We start from the raw sequence: 19,895 nt of genomic DNA on the forward strand, positions 1-19,895 counted from the left end.
AGTAAGACTGCATGGCCTCTTTTCCTGGTCTGGTTGCCTGTTGTCTGCTCTTACTGAGTTCCTGAGCCCTCTAAGGCTCTGTTACATATTCTTTGTGGCCTTTGGCTTACATGGCACACTGTTATTATCATCTGCTGCTACAGGGTCATGTTTTCCTGCCACTGAAGGCCCTGTGCCAGGTCCATGAGCTCTAAACTCTATCTATATCATATGGAAACTGAGAAATTCAGAATTGCAAATTATTTCCATCATATCATGCCACTTTTCAAGTGACCTCCAACATATTAAATGAGACCAGGGCCAGAACCCCTGTGATCTCTGTTTTTCTCTTAACATCTCTAACACAGCCATCATTTTCACCTCTACCAAAGCTAGAGTAAGAGAAATTAGAATATTTACAATTGTTCTTTCCTCCTTACTGGTTTCTGTAATGTACAAGTGCCTGAAGGAAGACATACTTTTTCCCTCTTCCTTCTTTCTCCCTGAACCCTTGACATAAACCCCTGTGATCCAGAGTGTGGATATGGACATACTGTTAGGAGTAATTCTTCTGACTTGCTAGTGGCAGTGTAGGAATTCTCATGTCTGTACAGAGGAAGTTGATGGTATACTTTTCTCATACTGAATAGTGCCTGAGTCCCAAGCCTATTGCCTTGTAGCAAATCTCCGTTTTTCAGTGTTTAAAAGCAAATATTAACACATTTCTGTTTTCAAACTTTTTATAATGAATTCTAATCTCCAGTAAGGCAGATGGATGCCTTTTGTTGACTAAGAAGAGACCTTGTACTGGAAAAGACAAAAGAGAGAATAATTAGTAATTTTCTAATTATCTATATTATATAGATTAATAGTAATTAAATCATCAAGGAAATTATTAATAAGATTGACTTAGATGAAAAGTGCTTACTCCTCCAGAAAGTTGAACCATTTAGTCGAGTCATTATAAACTGAAGGTACTTGAGAATAAGTACAGCTCATTAATCTGATAAGTATATAAAAAGTAATGATTATTAATTTTTAAAACAGCAACTAAAGCAACTGACTGCTACTACTATACAAAGAAGTAACTGTAAATACAAGGGGAAAAGTATGTAAAAAGGGATATGAGTAATTTTGCTTTTCCTTATTTTTCAGAATATCCATAATATGCAGATTTTGTTTTCCAGAGTGAAAAGAAGATACTTTTGTTTGTTACGGGTCTCAAGGTTAATCCAGTGATTGCTAATCCTTTGGATAGATGTTGGATAGAGGATAAAAAACATTAAAAGTCATTTTTTGTTTTGTTTTACTTAAAATAATTTAATACTTTATTTTTATTTTTTCTTTTAGGAAGCTATCATACAAATAATGAAGATGAGAAAGAAAATTAGTAATGCTCAGCTGCAGACTGAATTAGTAGAAATTTTGAAAAACATGTTCCTGCCACAAAAGAAAATGATAAAAGAGCAAATAGAATGGCTAATAGAGCACAAATACATCAGAAGAGATGAATCTGATATCAACACTTTCATATATATGGCATAATTTTGAATATCATGGACAATATTAAGAACCCAAATTTTGGAGTGCTTCGGCAGAAAGTTCTTACAGTTTGTGCTAGGGGAAGGTTTAGTTGGACTTTGATTACATAAATATTAAAATCTCTGCCTTACCTAACAAAACAACTATATTTTGCCAATCACATTAGTTAGCATGGTGGCATTCCTTTCATGTTGCACCACTCTGTTTTAACAGCATGCTGTTTTGTGGAGAAACTTGCATTCACAAAGAGCCCATTATGAGCTTTTAAAAACCTGATTTATACCCACCAGAAGAAATAACAGTTGGGAGGGTGAAAGTGGGGTTCTTGTTGCTTTTTTTTTTCTTTTTTTTTCCTCTCTTAGAAAAATGTATTTGCACAAGGAAGGATCTTCAGATGTTTGTGCACTGAAAAATGCTGTTGTGTTTTGTTTTTTTAAAAAATGCAATTAAAACTAGAAATAGCACTCTTGATTTCTTTTGATCAAAAGAGTGAGCTGGTCTACACAACATTGGGACAGGGCAGATATAGATGAAAAGTATTTAGTATTATCATATGTTCAAACACTGCTTCAGTATAACAACTGGATTTTAGTGGTGACTTCAAAGTGATAGTAAATTTTTCCACCTAAAAAATGTTGGCTTTCATTAAGCAGGAGACTACTGTTTTAGTTGTTCATTGTTAAATGGAGTGTTTTTTTTTTTTTTTTATCTTATATGGCCAGAGAGTTTGTTTTGAAAAAGTGAAGCTCATATTGTTATTTTAGTTGTTTAAAAAAATGTATGGAGATAGATCATTTCAACTTCAGAGTCAAAAATAGCAAAACTCGCGTATTAAGTGTTTACTAAGACACTTAATATTATATACCTAATATTTATTATGCTACACTCGAATTCATTAAAAAACAAGGCAGAAATCTCCTGCTTTAATATAATACAATTATATAACTGACCTCTTAATCTGTAGCATAGAAATACTTTGAAGTTTTAAAGTCTCATTATTAGGGATTTGTAGCCTCAGGTTTCTGGAAAGGAAGACATTCTGTTTTAAAAAGTAATAATTATCAGTCACCTAGGAGGTAAAGAAAAACCACAACATAGACCTGAAAAGCATAAGCAGAATTGTTGCAATCTTAATATGAACAATAAACTTGCCAAATAATATGTATATGTATATTTATATATTTTAAAAGTAAACATTTAAATAATGTTCAGAAGGCAACACTTAAACTTGTTTTTTTTCAGTCAATCCAAAGTAGCAACTTTTTAGTTGCTGGCAACTGAATACCCAGAGTAATGGAGATTTTTGGACTTGAGGACGTGAACAACTTAAAAAAGGAAAACTTATTCCCCACTGGGAAAGAATGGGTCAACATGGATTTTATTCATTGTGGTGCCCATTTCAAAACTTTTCTTGCAAATTATATTTTATTTGATATTAAGTAATATTTTAAATGATTTTGATGGTAGTAGAAAATGGAGTGCCAGAGTGTTGAACAGCATACAGTATTATTGTAGAGTGCTTTTAACAGCATTTCATGGAGTCTGTCCCCAGTCCCAAGAGGCTTTGTGAGATGGCCTGATGAAGGAAAGCAAACTTAAAACATTTAAGGTTTTGCTGGTTATAGTCAAAGACCTATTGTGAAATTCACAGGAAAATCTTACACTTGAACTCTTAGGTAGCATATGGCAATGACTAAGAATATTGTGAAAATTAGTCTAAATTAGTGCTTACTGTTTTCTTTGACTAGATGACTGTTAACAATGGAATAAATTTGAAATTAAAAAAAACTGATAATTTGGTAATAATTGTGGCCCTTATGTTTAACAAATAGTTTGGTATCGGCATATTTGCTTATCCAGTACAGGAACACCAAAGGAAGAAGCAATGGAAAGAAAAATTATAGTCTGTTTCTTAAAGTTTAAAATTTGTTGATGTTTTAAACCAGAATTGTTCTCAAAACTTGTTTGGAATTTCTAATCTTTTTCAGTCGTTTAAGAATGAGAGCCATGATATTTTGATTTATAAAGGTAAATTTAATGCAAAAGTGGGTAACTCTAAATCCATAGCAAAGTTTTCTATACAATTTTATAAATTTTTTAATAGCTTATTATGTCCTAGTTGTATATTGGGGAATAGAACAGCAGCAAATACTGTAGACTTACAGTTTTCATTATTTTTTTCTTTATGTATACAAAAGTTTATCTAACTACAATTTGGTGTTCATGAAAATCATTTAGTTGACAAGGTGCCTATTCCATTGTTGAATTTTCTTTAAATATATTTTGACAATAAATTTGCTAATTAAAAATTTAAAAAAAAAGGATCTGGAAACAAAAACCTACCAGCAATTTGCTAAAGGTACAGAATCACTGTTAGTATCCTTTATTAATAAGTCCCTTTTCTCTAATGTGAACTAAAAATTAGTGCTATCTGAGCAGGGATGAAATCTGACATGGTTAAGGGAAAATGTATACAAATATACGTATATATTTTTTTCATGAGCAGTATGGCAATAGGACACTTCAGAGGTTAATTTAAGATTTGAGCATTCATCTTCTAATATAAAGGTGAAGCCATCTTGCAAATGCTAACCTTTATTACCATCTCATTGCCAGAGTAAGGAGATATGAAGCAAAACTTTCCAAGTGAAAATATAGAACAATTTTAATGCTTACAATGAGTTAAATATTTAGAATATTACTGTTCCAGTGATTTAATGAGGATCTTGAAATAAATTCTGAAGTCTTCCAATTTTTACATTTATTGGAGGGATCCCTGCATTCTGGCAAACTTTATTTAAATCTCTTTACTCTTATTTTGTGCATAAATGTTAAAATTTCCAAAAAGGAAATGTTAGCTTTCTTAATAAATTACCTTTTATTAAATTTAATACAAAATATGACTGGACTAGTTTAAAAGTATTTTGCATTATTTGGAGTAGGATGTCATTGGCCCTGCTCAAAGGGCAAATTTTAAAAATTCAATTTGTGTGAAAGATCTGCTAGTTTTCCAGAAAGATTTGCTATCTTAAACTCAAGCTTGTTTTTTCTATTTTCATGTAAATGACTGGGATGCTGTCTTAAAAACTCTTCCAATGTTATGTTGGTGAAATAAACACTACAATGAGAGCTTTCCTGTCATCTACACTATATACGTTGTCTGGAGTGTTGAACAAATTTGAGTTCCTAAGTTGTAATCTATCCTCGTATGGTATATACGATTTTGAATGTGTGCCACTACATACTGAGATGATAATGCTGTACAATTTTAAATGGTAGCAGTTTCTGTATGTAGTAGGCTGAAATATTTTGATGAACTGCTTAATTTTTGGATTTTATTTTTTAAGTTGTATAATTTATTTTCTTGCAAAATAAAAATGTAATATAAAAGCTTTCACCTATCAAGAAAATGTTGATGTTCTACTGATAGTTTCTCAGTAGTTTCTCAGAGTTTAATTAAAATTTTTATAATAGGTGCATTTACATATTTCATGGTGAAATGGTAAATTTTAGCCAGGCTTAGGAATCAGAAATACAAAAAGTAACCCGCTTCTTTCTTTTAAATTTCAAATTCAAGTTCAAAAGGAAAGCTAACAGGAATATCTTTTCTGTTGATGATAGCATAGGGCTGTCATGCCTGGAGGAGGTCAGAATTTTAAACCTGAAACTGCATTCATTCATCTGTTTAGATATGCCGTGTCATTACCAAAATTTAAATCTTATATCAAAGTAAAAAATATAAAACTAATTATTTAATGTTTTGTGTGTATTTTGAAATTTTTGAAGTATTTAAATTTCAAACCTAGAGATAGTTTAGTAGTAAGTTTATGAAGACAGACTGTGTCTTAGTCTTGGTGGTTATAAAAAAGTACCGTGAACTGGATGACTTATAAATCAATACAGATGTATTTCTCATAGTTCTGGAGGTTCAAAGTCTGAGATCAAGGTGCCAGCATGGTTGGTTCTGTTGAGGAACCGCTTTCAGGTTGCAGACCGCTGATACCTCACTGTGTCCTCACATGCAGAAAGAAACTTTAAAGGGCTTTGGGTCTCCTTTATAAAGGCACTAATCTCATTCATAAGGGTTCCACTCTCATGACCTAATTACCTCCCAAAGTTAAAGGCCCCACCTCCCAGTAATGACACATCGAGAGTTAGGTTTCAACATATGACCTTTGGAGAGAAGCAGTCATTCAGTCTTTAGCACTTCATAATGACCCTAAATGGAGAAGGAAATGACAACCCACTCCAGTATTCTTGCCTAGAGAATCCTGTGGACGGAGGAGCCTGGTGGGCTGCCATCTATCTATAGGGTCGCACAGAGTCGGACACGACTGAAGCAACTTAGCAGCAGCGGCAATGACCCTAAAATCAACCTTGGACTTTTAACTGGGATTTGAGCAGTGAGTGGAAATTGACTTGGAAATGAAGGCAGTAAAAATTGTGACCTCAGTTTAAGATTCACCAGAATCTACGAACAGATTAGTCATTAGCTTCTGGGTCCCTTAGACCTCCCAAGGCCCTGGAAAGGGCACTAAGAGCTTTGTTACTTGTAATTTATATTTTGTTACTCGTAATTTATATTTTATTAGTTGTAATTTATATTTTTCTCAAAGAGATACCCCTAAATATCCAAAGTTGGATCCACTTGATAAAACAATGCATAAAGAAACAGTCTGGCTTTGAGATGTGAATTGAACAAATGAATGAGAGCATCTGTGCTTGAGAACAAAGTAGAGTTCAATACTTTTAAGTTTTAAATGGGAAGACTTTATTTTCTAATTCCTTATTCTTAGACAATAAAATCAAATATGGCTTTTGCATGTCACTAAACTTCTATTTTTAACCAATGGACAGTCTGAAACAGGTGCCTTAAACTGTTGAGGAGTTACAGACTTGGTGAGCATCTGATTAAAGAAAAAGACATAAAGATACAAACAATTCTGTGTAAATTTTAAGTATTGCAGATTAAAACATCTTTGATAGATCCACAGTGGGTAAAGAGAGTTAAGTAGCAGCCTGGTCTCCCAATTGGTAACATCCTAATGTCACAAGTGCTAATCCCAACTTGGGTCTACATTAGTTTTTGACTGTTTTTATCTAAAGAATGACTCTACACATGGACATCATCAGATGGTTACTACTGAAATCAGATTGATTATATTCTTTTCAGCTGAAGATGGAGAAGCTCTTTACAGTCAGCAAAAACAAGACTGGGAGCTGACTGTGGCTCAGATTGTGAACTCTTTATTGCAAAATTCAGGCTTAAATTGCAAAGGGAAAACCACTAGGCCATTCAGGTATAACCTAAATCAAATTCAAATCCTTTATGATTATACAGTGGAGGTGACCAATAGATTCAAGGGATTAGATCTGGTAGACAGAGTGCCTGAACAACTATGGACTAATTGTCATGGATCTGGTACCACCTCTATGAACTGGAGACAGGTTCATAATACTGTACAGGAGGTGGTGACCAAAACCATCCCCAAGAAAAATAAAGAAGGCAAAGTTGTCTGGGGTTGTCTGAGGAGGCCTTACAAACAGCTGAGGAAAGAGAAGTGAAAGGCAAAAGAAAAAGGGAAAGATGGACCCAAATGAATGCAGAGTTAAGAGAACAGCAAGAAGAGAGAAAGCCTTAAGTGAACAATACAAAGAAATAGAGGAAAACAATAGAATGGAAATGAATAGAGATCTCTTCAAGAAAATTGGAGATACCAAGGGAACATTTCATGCAAAGATGGGCACAATAAAGGAGAGAAATGGCAAGGACCTAAGAGAAACAGATTAAGAAGAGGTGGCAAGAATACACAGCACTGTGCAAAAACAGTCTTAATGGCCCATGTAACAACAGTGGTGTGGTAATTGACCTAAAGCCAGACATCCTGGACCTTGGGAAGCATTACTATGAATGAAGCCAATGGAGGTGACAGAATTTCAGCTAAACTATTTAAAATCCTAAAAGATGATGCTGCACTCAATATGCCAACAAATTTGGAAAACTCTGCTGTGGCCAGAGAACTGGAAAAGATTAGTTTTCATTCCATTCCATTCCCTAAGAAAGAAAATGCCAAAGAATGTTCAAATTACTGTACAATTGCACTCATTTCACATGCTAGCAAGATTATTCTCAAAATCCTTCAAGCTAGGCTTCAGCAGTATGTGAACCAAGAACTTTCAGATGTACAAGCTAGATTCAGAAAAGGCAGAGGAACCAGAGATCAAATTGCCAACATCCACTGAATCATAGATAAAGCAAGGGAATTCAAAAAAATATCCACTTCATTGACTACACTAAAGCCTTTGACTGTGTGGATCACAACAAACTGGAAGATTCTTCAAGAGTTGGGAATACCAGACCACCTTACCTGTCCCCTGAGAAACCTGTATGCATGTCAAGAAGCAACAGTTAGAACCTGACATGGTTCTAACTAATAATGGACAGGTTCAAAACTGGGAAAGGAGTACGTCAAGACTGTATATTTTCACCCTGCTTATTTAACTTACATGAAGAGTACATCATGCAAAATGTGGGGCTGATTGACTCACAAGCTGGAATCAAGATTGCCTAGAGAAATAACCTCCAATATGCAGATGATACCACTTTAACGGCAGAAAGCAAAGAGACACTAAAGAGCCTCCTGATGGAGTTGAAAGAAAAGAGTGTAAAAGCTGGCTTCAAACTCAACATTCAGACAACTAAGATCATAGCATCCAGTCCCATCACTTCATGGCAAGTAGATGGGGGAAAAATGGAAACTGTAGCAGACATTTTCTTGGGCTCCAAAACTCTGGACGGTGACTGCAACCATGAAATTAAAGGGTGCTTGCTCCTTGGAAGAAAAGCTATGACAAACCTAGACAGGGTATGTTGGCAAAGGTCCATATTGTCGAGGCTATGGTTTTTCCAGTAGTCACATACAGATGTGAGAGTTGGACCATAAAGAAGGCTGAATGCTGAAGAATTGATGCTTTTGAACTGTGGTGCTGGGGAAGATTCTTGAGAGTCCCTTGGACAACAAGGAAATCAGACCAGTCAATCCTTAAGGAAATCAACCCTGAATATTCATTGGAAGGACTGACGCTGAAGTTCCAATACTTTGGCCACTTTATGCAAAGTGCCGACTCCTTGGAAAAGACTCTGATGCTGAGAAAGATTGAGAGCAAGAGAAGGGAGGAGGAGAGGTTGGATGGCATCACGGACTGAATGGACATGAATTTGAGCAAACTCTGGGAGATAGTGAAGGACAGGGAAGTCTGGCATACTGCAGTTCACGGGGTTGCAAAGAGTCAGACATGACTTAAAGATTAAACAACAACAATCTAAAAGAATGACAGGAAACTTCCCTGGGTGTACTGAGGTTTGCTATTTTCACTTAATGATAAATGAGTTTTGTGTGTGTGTGTGTGTGGTTGCTGAAACAGACTGATACTACTTACAAGTTTCTTCAACAGTGTTTGATGTTTGAAGGGTAGCAGTGGAAAGTAGGAAGGCAGAGAATAAAGAGCCAACTTTCAATGAGCCAGATTTGAAAATTAACACTCCTGGTTAAGAGACTGTAATTCTCGTAACTCTAAGAAAAGGTGGGGCATGGGACTATTTTTACAAGGCCTTTTCCTATGGCTGCTAAGTGTAATTATCCTTCCCCCTACTCTACCTTGGCTCAGTGGTAAAGAATCCGCCTGCAATGCAGGAGACACAGGTTTGATCCCTGCATTGGGAAGATCACCTGGAGAAGGAAATGGCATCCCGCTCCAATATTCTTATGAATATTGGGAGAATCCCATAGACAGAGGAGCTCAGCGGGCTGCAGTCCTTGGAGTCACTAAGAGTCAGACACGACTCAGCGACTGAGCGCGCACACACACTCTACCTTACCTCCTCCGTTCTCAGCAGATGACTTTACTTTGAGAAAATAAGCAAAGAAAATAAGACTTTGAAACATGCACTTTCATAACCTGCTTCTCTGCCTCTAAACTTTACCTCTGGTAATGCACATCTTCATTGGCCTACCTATCTCAGAGGAAGGGCTGCCTCACTTCCTACTCAAGACCAACTGTTTTTATGCTTTCACTGAAGTGCTTCTGTGTTTTGCTCCAGGATACTTAACATTTCGTATATCTTCCAAACATCCTTCTATTGATTATTTCCTCCTTAGCCTACAACAGGGGTTCTCAAAGTTTTAGTCCACAGACCAACAGCGTTATCATCACTTAAGAACTTGTTGGAAAAGCGAAGTTCTTGAGTTCCACCCCAGACCAACCATTCAGTGTATGGGGGGCCAGGGAGCAATCTGAATTTTAATAAGCCTTCCAGGTGAGGCTGATGCACTAAAGTTTGTGAATCACTGGCTTACAAACATATTCAAGTATCCACCATTCTTAAAAAAAATTTCTCCCACCACCTTGGTCATGTTATGACCTTGTTTTACTCCCTTTATATTCTGCTAAACATCTTTAAAGAAGAGTACAGTCTGTCTCTATTTCTTCTACTTATTACTCATTGGCTTATGTCCCACTGGTCCTCTTGCCAAGGTCATCAGTGACCTCCTATTGCTTAATCAGAAGTTCATTTTCAATCTTCCTTTTACTTGATCTCCTTACAGCATTTGAACCTTGAACACTCCTGGTTGTTAATTTGTTTCTCAAAGATGCCATTCTCTCCTGGTCCCACATTTATCTCACTTAGCTTTCTCATTCTCTGGCTCTTCCTCTACCTGCACACCCCAGAATTTCATTTCCATTTCAACTCACTGAGCTACATGCTCTTCCTGTGTGATTTTATCTACCTCTGTGGCTTCAACCTCTGAATGTTGATGTGCCAGACTGTCTCAAATCGCTCCCAACTGATCAACATGTATTTCCAGCTATTTCTTAAACATCTCATCTTTTGTCACAGACTTGCTCCACTTAATAACTGTCTCCATCTCCCAGGTTAGCAACCATCATGCAACTGATTATTGCTTCCCTCCCTGTACCATATTATTGATTCTACTTGGGTAGTATCTCTAGAACCTGACCTTTGTTTGTGTTCACTTCTACTGTATTCACTGAATGAATAGGAACATTTCATAGTATGCGTATACCAGGCGAAGGAAGTCGGGACTAGCTGTTGGGTTGCTTCTTGGCCTATGTTTGGAAGTAGAATAAATGTTCAGAGTGGTAAGCAGTGGTCAGTAAGATTGTTTGCTTTCAATCCGTGGCATTTCTGGACCACTGGCCTATGTCAAATTTTTCTCTTGAGTTCATATCTCAATGGCTGAGGCCTAAGACACCAGCGGATATGAATTGAGTTATTCCTTTTAGCCTATGGCTGAGGAGCCACCCCAATCTAAAACATAAAAGATTTTCATAATTTAAAAAATTTCCCACATTTTTAGTGCAGTTCCTTGTTCAATGGGGACCCACTGCTTGTAAAATTGAAAGGCTTGGGAGCCACTGTTGAGCAGACCAAACCATCCTCAAAGGTGGAGGAACATGGAACAAGCTCAAAAGTCATTCTTGAGACAAGTAGGATTTCTGTCTTTAAATCACTAAGAATTTCCTAAAATATCTTTTGTATCTTTTTGTTCTAAATTCCAAGATAAATTATATAAAAGTTACTTCTAGGAACTCGCTACTATTCTGCATCTTCCTATTGTAATCATTTTCTTAACTCAAATACATGTCAAATGACAAAAATAAACTTAATAACAAGTTTGATATCCTTTATTCAAGAGAAAACATGCAGTTGCCATGGATTAGGGGAGTAGAGTGCCTCACAAGCAGTGGACCACTCTTGCTGAGGGATTTGGGGCAAGAGCAAGTTTTACAGAGCTTTAGAAGTGGCAACGTGGAAACCACATGATTGGCTTGGTGGTCAGAGATTTCCTTATAAGGCTATTAGGTCAATCAGGGAATAAGGAAAGAGTATTTGGCTTGAGTTTGTCTGAGGTTGCGTATCTGTTCTTACTTAGAAAAAAGTTATTAAAAATTCTTGCAATTGGGAATTTTCTGGCTTGATATACTCTATTTCTGGGCAAGTGGAGCATTTATAGGGACATGAATATTATATTATTTAAGTTTCAGTTTGCTGATTTGGCACCCAAGGCAGGAGTAGCTTCATACTGGGCTTAGAAAATTGTTTCAACGATGGAGTACAAACATTCCCAAAGGTCTGATGAAGCTTTTGACTCTGTCCTTCCCAGGATTTCACAAAATGTGGGTTATGGGTTATATAAATAAAAAAGATAAGGATTGGTTTTCTATGGCAGCCATAACTAAGTACCACAAACAGAGTGACTTAAAACAATAGAAATGTGTTTTTTCGGAGTTCTGGAGTCTGGAAGTCTGAAATCCAGGTGTTGGCAGAGTTGGCTCGCTCTGTAGGTTCTAAGGGAGAATCTATATTCCTTGCTTCTCTCCCAGCTTCTGGTGGTGGTTGGAACTCCTTGGTGTTTCATTTTTTGGAGGTGAATCACTCCAACCTGCCTCCTGCACATGGCTCTCTCATTTGTGTGTGCCCTCTCTTTTCATAAGGACATCAGTCATTGTATTTAGGACTATGACCTCATCTTTATTACATCTGCAGAAACCATATTTCTGAGTCAAGTCATTCACAGGCAGGATTTGTGGGGGACACTAGCCAACCTAGTACAATGAGTTATTCCAACAGACTAAGTATAATAGAAGTTACTTGTTGGGCTGTGCTGGGTCTTCCTTCAGCATGACTCACTTGTTGTGGTGCCTGGGGGCTCGAGAGCACGTGGGCTCAGTAGTGGTGATGCCTGGGCTTAGTTGCCGTATGTGGGATCTTAGTTCCCTGACTAGGGATCTGCACTGGGAGCACAAAGTCTTAGCCACTGGGCAACTAGGAAAGTCCCAGAAGTTACTTGTTATAGAAGAATTTAATGAGAAGTGAATAGCAAACCTCCTTGCATTTTGAATCTAACACTCACATTTTTCTAAACTCTTACATTTTCGTTATTTTCCTCTTTGTTCCCTGCTATGGGACTATTGTTCTAATGTTTCTGAAACTAAATTATACTTCTACAAGAGCACCCTGGGTCTTATGACTATAGTTACGGGTGTTTGCAAAGAGGAAGAGGCCAAAACATTTATTTTATCAATATTGATAGTATACTTTCCAAGACATAAGTCTCCACCTAACTTTTTGGCTAGGTTAACAACTGTAGTTAACTTAGAATCTAAGATGAGGTACATTTCAAAAGATGTTGCTCTTTATTAGTGACTCTGTGTCTGAACACTGTTATCTACTGTGACAGGAATAACTCAAAAGTTATAAGTTCATATATGAAAAAAAAAGCTTTAATCCTCTTTAAACTGAACGTCATTGCTTTCTTTTTTTAATTATCAAAAGCTTTATTTGTTGTAAAGCAATTATCCTTCAATAAAAATAAATTTTTTTAAAAAAGCTTTATTTGTGCAGTTAAGGGGTAATGCCCAATAAAAACAAGCCAGGGCCTTGACTCAAAACTGCAGAATGGAATGGATTCACATTGTGCAAGCTGTAGATCAGTCTGTGATTCAGAGGTTCTTACTGTGCCAAAGGCAGCATTGGCGTGAATAGTAACCTGTCCAAAGGTTATGGATCAAGACACAAAGAAAACCAAAGCCCCAGTCTTGAAAATTCTTGTCACTTGCCTTTCCATATTTTATTTTGGCTTCTTTGTTGTTATTTAGTTGCCAAGTCGTGCCCAGCTCTTTGTGATCCCATGGACTATAGAGGAGCCCACCAGGCTCCTCTGTCCATGGGATTTCCCAGGCAAGAATACTGGACTGGGTTGCCATTTCCTTCTCCATTGACTTAATTGTTTTTGTTTAAGCACTTCATTTCTATCTCATGGAAGAAATGTTAATCTAGTCATTTTCACTTAAACTCAGTCAAATTCAGTCATCTTTTAATACATCCTAGGTTAAAGGTTGCTTGGAAGATTGTTTGCTTCACGTCTTCTATCCTGGGTGTTATACCATCCCGCTCTGTCTCATATCCAGCATGGTAATGGCCCCAGACTTGTAGGGCCCAGTTTCCTGTAGTGGAGCCCCTTGAGGGTCACCAGCTCCAGTTCAGCTAACTTCTGTACTCTTCACAGCTATAACAGAAAAATCATCCATTTAGCTCTTTGAGGGGCTTTTGGTGTCCTGAGGACTTTCTGTAAGGCTACCTTAGGTTCCTCATATCCAAACACCCTAAACAACCACCTCAATCTTCCATTTAACCTTGAGTGCTCACGTGGGCTACTTTTTCAGATAAGCTGGTTTGAATCAGGGAACAGATCTTCTCTCCCTCATAATCCTGAATGTATCCTGTGTGTGTGTGTGTGTGTGTGTGTGTGTGTGTGTGTGTGTGTGTATGTGTGTGTAGAGGGGATGGTTCTGTCACATTCCCCTGTGGCTGGACTTTAGGAGGAGACAAGGATCATGGCCTTTTCTTGGGGATATTCATCAGTAGCTGATCCTCCCTCTGGCTTCCTCTCCAGCTCTAGCCTTTTTCTCCTGAATTCTACTTAACTAGTATTGGGTAGGGGTAGGAAAAATGGATTTTCAAATATTTCTTGTCTTCTACCTGAACTGTGACTTCAGAATTTTGGAATAAAAAATTTAGTATCCTGTGCTCGCTTCAGCAGCACATATACTAAAATTGGAACGATACAGAGAAGATTAGCATGGTCCCTGCGCAAGAATGACACGCAAATTCGTGAAGCGTTCCATAAAAAAAAAAAAAGAAAAATTAGCGTCCTGTTGTCTGTTTTCTTTGGATCTGTATCCCCTCAAGGCGGTTATTGCTTCACATCCAAGGTGTGAATGAGGAATTATCACAGGTGTGTAAAGAAGTGGAGGTGGAGAGTGCAGCATGGCTTAGCTCACAGAGTAATCTGGTTCTCTGACACCTTTCTTTTTATAATTCTTGCTCCATCTACTCTGATAAGTCCTTTTCCTCCACCTAAAAGTAGGTGTTCCCCAAGTTTTTTCTCTGTAGACTCTTTGGATAATTTCATCTACCTAATACCTTCAGTAATTACCTTTCTGCCCTAAGTCCCAATTTTATGCTTTAATCCTGAATTGGTTCCCAGTTAATTTTTTTTGATTAATGTAAATAAAGATCAGAATTAGATTTTATTTACTTAGGTTCTAAGTGTAAAGCACTCAAGTGCTTACACTTGCATTGCAGTGATTTTCCCTATTTTCTTAAAAAAAATTTGACTTTTCAAAATTCTAGACTCTTAAATGAAATTGTTAACTACATTTTGGCCTTCTGCTCATATTTATGTTGAATATGCTCATATTTTGAAGTTTGAAGGAGTTATCTGCTGTAGTTCAGGAGCATATTTGCTATCCTTCTCTCCCAACTGCCCCTAAGTCTCTTTGAACTGCTCTAGAAGTCATCCTGTCCAACATAGAGGCAATATTTCCTGATAGTGCTTTTGATAACAGAATTGCCAAGTCAAAGTTGACCCCCTGTGCTTCTAAGGGAATTCTCCTAAGGCACAGCTAATTTAGAGATTAAGACCCTAGTCCTGGCAACCAGACAGTCTGGGTTCAGATTGTAGCTCTATCACTAATTACTTGCTCTGTGACCTTGGACAATTTATATAACTTATCTGTTTCTTTATAGAAATGTGAGCAATAAAACTCCCTAATTCATGGAATTTTTGTGAGGATTAAGTTAATTAACTAGTGAAAGAAATGCCCCATACTTAGAAATATGTAAGGAGCTATTAATACAACCAGTCATCTTTTGCTTTTTCCATGTCTAGTTATCAGCCTTGGCCTTTGTTTATTAGGCCAGACTAGCTGTTTAATTTTCTGAGTTCTTTAAAAATTCAACTTTTTCAGATAAAGATAGGATATATCTTGTACATTTCACACAAACACACAAACACAATTAAAGAACTGGTACACATTGTAATGATTTCCTTTCCACAGCTATTATAGCAGTAGGTATGAAAATGTTTGTGCCTGGCCTAGAGTAGGGTCAGCAAGAGAGGAGATTTGAGTGTGACATTCAAAGGAAGGAAGCAGGATTTGATAGCCTATTGATATACAGAGGCATCACACCTCACTCTAAGGGACCAACCTTGGGTGACTAGGGAAGTTAGGAGTGCTGTATTTATCTATTACTATGTAAAAATGATCCCAAAATGTACTGGGTTAAAACAATAGCCATTTATTTTCTATCTTTGTTTCTGTGGATCATTAATTCAGACAGGGCAAAGGGAGGGATGGCTGGTCTCTGCTCCATGATGTCTAGGGTCTCAGCTGGGAAGGTTGGAGTCTGAGGACTGGAATCACTAGACAAACTTCTTTATCCATATTTCTGTCTAGACCTAGCCTGGGAGGACAGAACACAGACCCCCACCTCTACTTGGAGGAGTGAGCATAAGTCATATTGAAAGAACTTGTAGGGTGAACTAATTGTATGATTAGGCCACCCAAGATGGCTGTTCTCTTGCTGGCTGTACATCCCCTTCATAATCAGACCCTGCTTCAGCTACATCCTACTCACCTGACTTATCTTGCCTCTTAATCATAGAGCCTGATCAGTAAATGCCTACATAGTTGCCCCCACCCCAGCTACTGACTGTTGTAATCTTTAAATCAGAACAACTTCACAAAGATGGTTTATCAAAGGGGCAGTGAGGATTGTGCTCTTCTGCTGGTTTTCCTGGTAACCAATGAGCCATCCTGATACCAATTTTCTCTGTAACAATTCCCTCTTCTGACAGGGAAGACTCTTGCCACGGCCAACCTGCCATCTGTCACCCATAAGACTGTGTCTCTGTAGAACCCTCTTGCTTCTGGTAAGATTCCCTATCCAATAAACCATTGATATCTCTCTTGCTAACTCTGTGTTCCTTCCATCTTGAGGATGAGCAATTAAAAGGCTTTCAGCCCTGCCGGGTGCAGGTCAACCCTAACTTTAAGTGTGGTCAACTTTGAAAAATACAATCTCCCACTTGTTACAAAACCTAATTAAGGGTGGGGATTTTACTTTAGGAAAAACGTGGGTTTGCCTTGGGATAAGTGAAGTCCTCGTGACAACCTTATCTTCTGTGTAAAATAAATATAGACAATTCCTTGGTCCGCCCGTGGTTAGGACTCTGTACTTTCCCTACTAAAGGTCTGGCTTCAATCCCTGGTTGGTGAACAAAGATCCCACAAGAGGCACAGACCACGCCCCCAACCCCCCCCCCCCCCGCCCCCGGAAAAAACCCCAGACAACAACGACAACAAAAGAAATATAAAAAAATAAATAAAGAAAAATAATGTTACAAAGTAACAAAGTTTTGCTTTCTCCAGCTGAAGATCCAAAATTAAGCAATGGGTTCCCCAAATGTTAGTTAACAGTATTATCATTCTCTGGAAATATGTGTAAGAAAGCAATTCCACGTAATGATTCCAGTCCAGACCCCACCTCTACAACTTTCCACGCATGCACAAAAAAAATTAACTTCTTTGTACCTGAGCTATCTCATTAAAGAGTAGATGCTGCTGCTGCTAAGTCGCTTCAGTAGTGTCCGACTCTGTGCGACCCCACAGAGGGCAGCCCACCAGGCTCCCCCATCCCTGGGATTCTCCAAGCAGGAACACTCGAGTGCGTTGCCATTTCCTTCTCCAGTGCATGAAAGTGAAAAGTGAAAGTGAATTTGCTCAGTCGTGTCCGACTCTTAGAGACCCAATGGACTGCAGCCCACCAGGCTCCTCCGTCCAAGGAATTTTCCAGGCAAGAGTACTGGAGTGGGGTGCCATTGCCTTCTCCGAAAGAGTAGATAATAACATGTAATTTATGGAATTTTGATGAAGGTTAATATAATCTTGTTAATTGTTCAAAGTCATTAATGTTTTCTATTCCTCTTCGTCCTCCTACTTAAGAAGCAATTGAAAAATTATCATAAGTGAAAAGCTAGACTGGATTGCTTAAAAATATTTTCATAAATTTCCTTTGTGCTTTGCGTGTGTAAATGAGAAAAACAGGCTCAGTTTACACATAAACCAAAGGCCTCAGAACTAGTGGCTTCTGCACTGGCGCTGCGCCAGGCTCCGCCCGACCCCTCCTTGGCTGCTGGCCAATGGCCGCCGACCGTCGTGGTCCGAGGCTGCTATTGGAAGAGGCGGCGCAGCGGGAGGAGCTGAATCGGGGTCGCGCCGCGCCGCGCCGGCCAGCACTTCTATTTCGGAGAGAGAGGTCGGAGATCATGCCTGTGTTAGCGGCCCTTCTGCGGCGCGGCCCCCTGCTTCAGAGGCGGGTGCAGGTGAGAGGGGCTGGGACTCGCCTCGCGAGGCCTTGGCCGCGAGCGTGAGGCCGGAAGGAGCCCTCAATGAGGGCCTCGGGAAGACCCCCGCCCCCGCCCCGAACCCTGCGCTCGCGTCCAGAAGCGCAGGCTTCTACGCAGCGTTTCCATTCGCCGCGGCCCTGTCGGAGTGTAGACATCGCTTTCTAGTCTCTAGCGGTCAGGTGTTTTGATGCGCAGAAAGTCCGGGGCTTGGTCTCGACCTTGCCTGACGGGTAGCGAAGTCCGCTAAAACTGCTTCCCAGCTTTTTTTCGAAACATATTTGTGAACGTTACTGTCAAGAGGTTTTAATTTCATGCCGTAGGTGATCATTTTGGGCTTACAGAGTGATAATAAATCGATGTGTCAACTCGGAGCAACTTCAGGCCTATTAGGGAAAATAAATGGCTCCTCGGTTTCTTGATGACGTGCTGCGATTCATGGGGTCGCAAAGAGTCGGACACGACTGAGCGACTGAACTGAACTGAGCGCTTACGTACCAAGGGCGTCCAGAGCCTTGTTTCTGTTCTGGCTTCTTGTGCCAGAACAGAAACACAGGAGCGACAGCCTTGGAAGAATCTACAGTTTTCCATCCATCAGAGCAAGCTAGCTTGCACCACAGGTTTAGGGTCTGGCAAAAGCCGAGAAGTAGGTCTAGAATTTCAGGGTGTGGTTGTGAGGCGTGACTTTTCTAGTTTGGTTGGAGCAGTAAAGTTTGAAATCTAGTTCTATTGTTAAGAGTTTGAATTTGACTTAAGTCAGTGAGGACCGTTTATATTTTTGTTATTGTCATAGTTAGAGGTGTGGAACGATTTGAAGGGGGGGTGGGAATCGCAAGAGGGAAAATCACAAGAGATTGTGAAAGAATAAATGTAGAACTTGTCAAATGCAGAGTGAGAATGGAGAACCAACGGAGAAGGAAAAGTCTAAAATTAATCCTGGGTGACTGAGATAATAGAAGTCAGCACATCCTGAGTTTCAAACTAGAGTTTACTAGGTGAATTAGGTGAAAACTAGGTACGTAAGTTAGTAAAAAACAAAACATAAACGAAATGCAGAACCTTCTTAATTTAGTTTAATTAACAGCTCAAAATCAAACACAAATGTTGCTGATGAGAAAAATGAAGATTATATAGTGTGTGATTTGTGGTGTTCATTTGTTACTTAAATTAAGTGGTCATTTACTGAGGCATGGAGATACAGTTTGTTTTAACAGGGTTTTCAGTATTGCGTGCCATTTTGTGGAATGAAACGTAATCTCTAACCTATTAACTGGCTTTTTCTCGTTTGCCTTCGAAAACACACAGGTCTCCCTTAATCGGCAACAAACTTTTATGGACTTAAACAGAGCTTTTTGCTTTCCAACTGGAATTGCTTTTTTCTTATGGTCAAAAGAGTAGTCCTCCTTGTCACCCTTCTTTACATCCATTTCCCTTTAAACCTCTGCAGTTTGATTTCTATGCTACTCAACTGAAGAATACCAGTGCTTTTCATATCCTGTGTTTCTTCTTCTTGACCTTTATTTACACTGTATTTGACAGTGTTGATGGGGCCTCCCTGGTAACTCTGTGGGATTCTCTGGTAGTTCAGTCCGTAAAGAATCTGCCTGTAGTGCAGGAGACATGGTGTTCAATCCCTGGGTCAGGAAGATCCCCTGGAGAAGGAAATGGCAACCCACTCCAGTATTCTTGACATTGTTGATTATTCCCTCCTTTAAACTCCTGTCTTGCTGTTTTGAACCAAGTTCATTTTCTTTTTTTTTTTTTTTAACTTGGAGCTTTTTATTTTGTATTGAGGTATAGCCAGTTAACAATGTTGTGGTAGTTTCAGGTGAAGAGCGAAGGAACTCAGCATTGCATATAGGTGTATCCATTCTCCCCCAAAGCCCACTCCATCCAAGCTGGCAGATTACATTGAGCAGAGTTCCATGTACTACACAATAGGTCTTTGTCGGTTATCCATTTTAAATATAGCAGTATGTACATGACCTTCCCAAAGTCCCTATCTTCTCCCGCCCACCCCCCGCAACTAAAAATTCATTTTCTAAGTCTCTGAGTCTTTCTGTTTTGTAAGTAACTTCATTTGTATAGTTTATTTTTAGA

General features: G+C 38.6%; 2 protein-coding genes, 1 long non-coding RNA gene and 1 other non-coding gene across 8 annotated transcripts in view; 3 read left to right on the forward strand and 1 right to left on the reverse strand.

Moving 5' to 3' along the window:
- Positions 1 to 4,918, forward strand: part of CUL5 (cullin 5) — a 127,430-nt gene extending 122,512 nt beyond the window's left edge. For all 5 annotated transcript variants that reach the window (XM_070767577.1, XM_070767578.1, XM_070767576.1 and 2 more), the window contains one exon: positions 1,330 to 4,918. In XM_070767577.1, coding sequence (XP_070623678.1) covers positions 1,330 to 1,524 — 195 coding nt within the window. In that variant the 3' untranslated portion in view covers positions 1,525 to 4,918. The remainder of the gene's footprint in view (positions 1 to 1,329) is intronic.
- Positions 3,754 to 17,529, reverse strand: LOC139176119 (uncharacterized). Its single transcript, XR_011560616.1, has 2 exons — positions 16,984 to 17,529; positions 3,754 to 13,613 (listed from the first exon to the last, which is right to left on the reverse strand). It is a non-coding gene; the product is annotated as an uncharacterized lncRNA (long non-coding RNA).
- Positions 14,132 to 14,238, forward strand: LOC139176188 (U6 spliceosomal RNA). Its single transcript, XR_011560644.1, has one exon. It is a non-coding gene; the product is annotated as a U6 spliceosomal RNA (small nuclear RNA).
- Positions 17,530 to 17,622: 93 nt separating the features above from the next.
- The window catches only part of ACAT1 (acetyl-CoA acetyltransferase 1), a 29,141-nt gene continuing 26,868 nt past the window's right edge, over positions 17,623 to 19,895 (forward strand). Inside the window, exon 1 of the mRNA XM_019975363.2 lies at positions 17,623 to 17,774. Coding sequence (XP_019830922.2) covers positions 17,718 to 17,774 — 57 coding nt within the window. The 5' untranslated portion in view covers positions 17,623 to 17,717. The remainder of the gene's footprint in view (positions 17,775 to 19,895) is intronic.

This window comes from Bos indicus, chromosome 15, assembly GCF_029378745.1.
Source record: "Bos indicus isolate NIAB-ARS_2022 breed Sahiwal x Tharparkar chromosome 15, NIAB-ARS_B.indTharparkar_mat_pri_1.0, whole genome shotgun sequence".
Lineage (NCBI taxonomy): Eukaryota > Metazoa > Chordata > Mammalia > Artiodactyla > Bovidae > Bos > Bos indicus.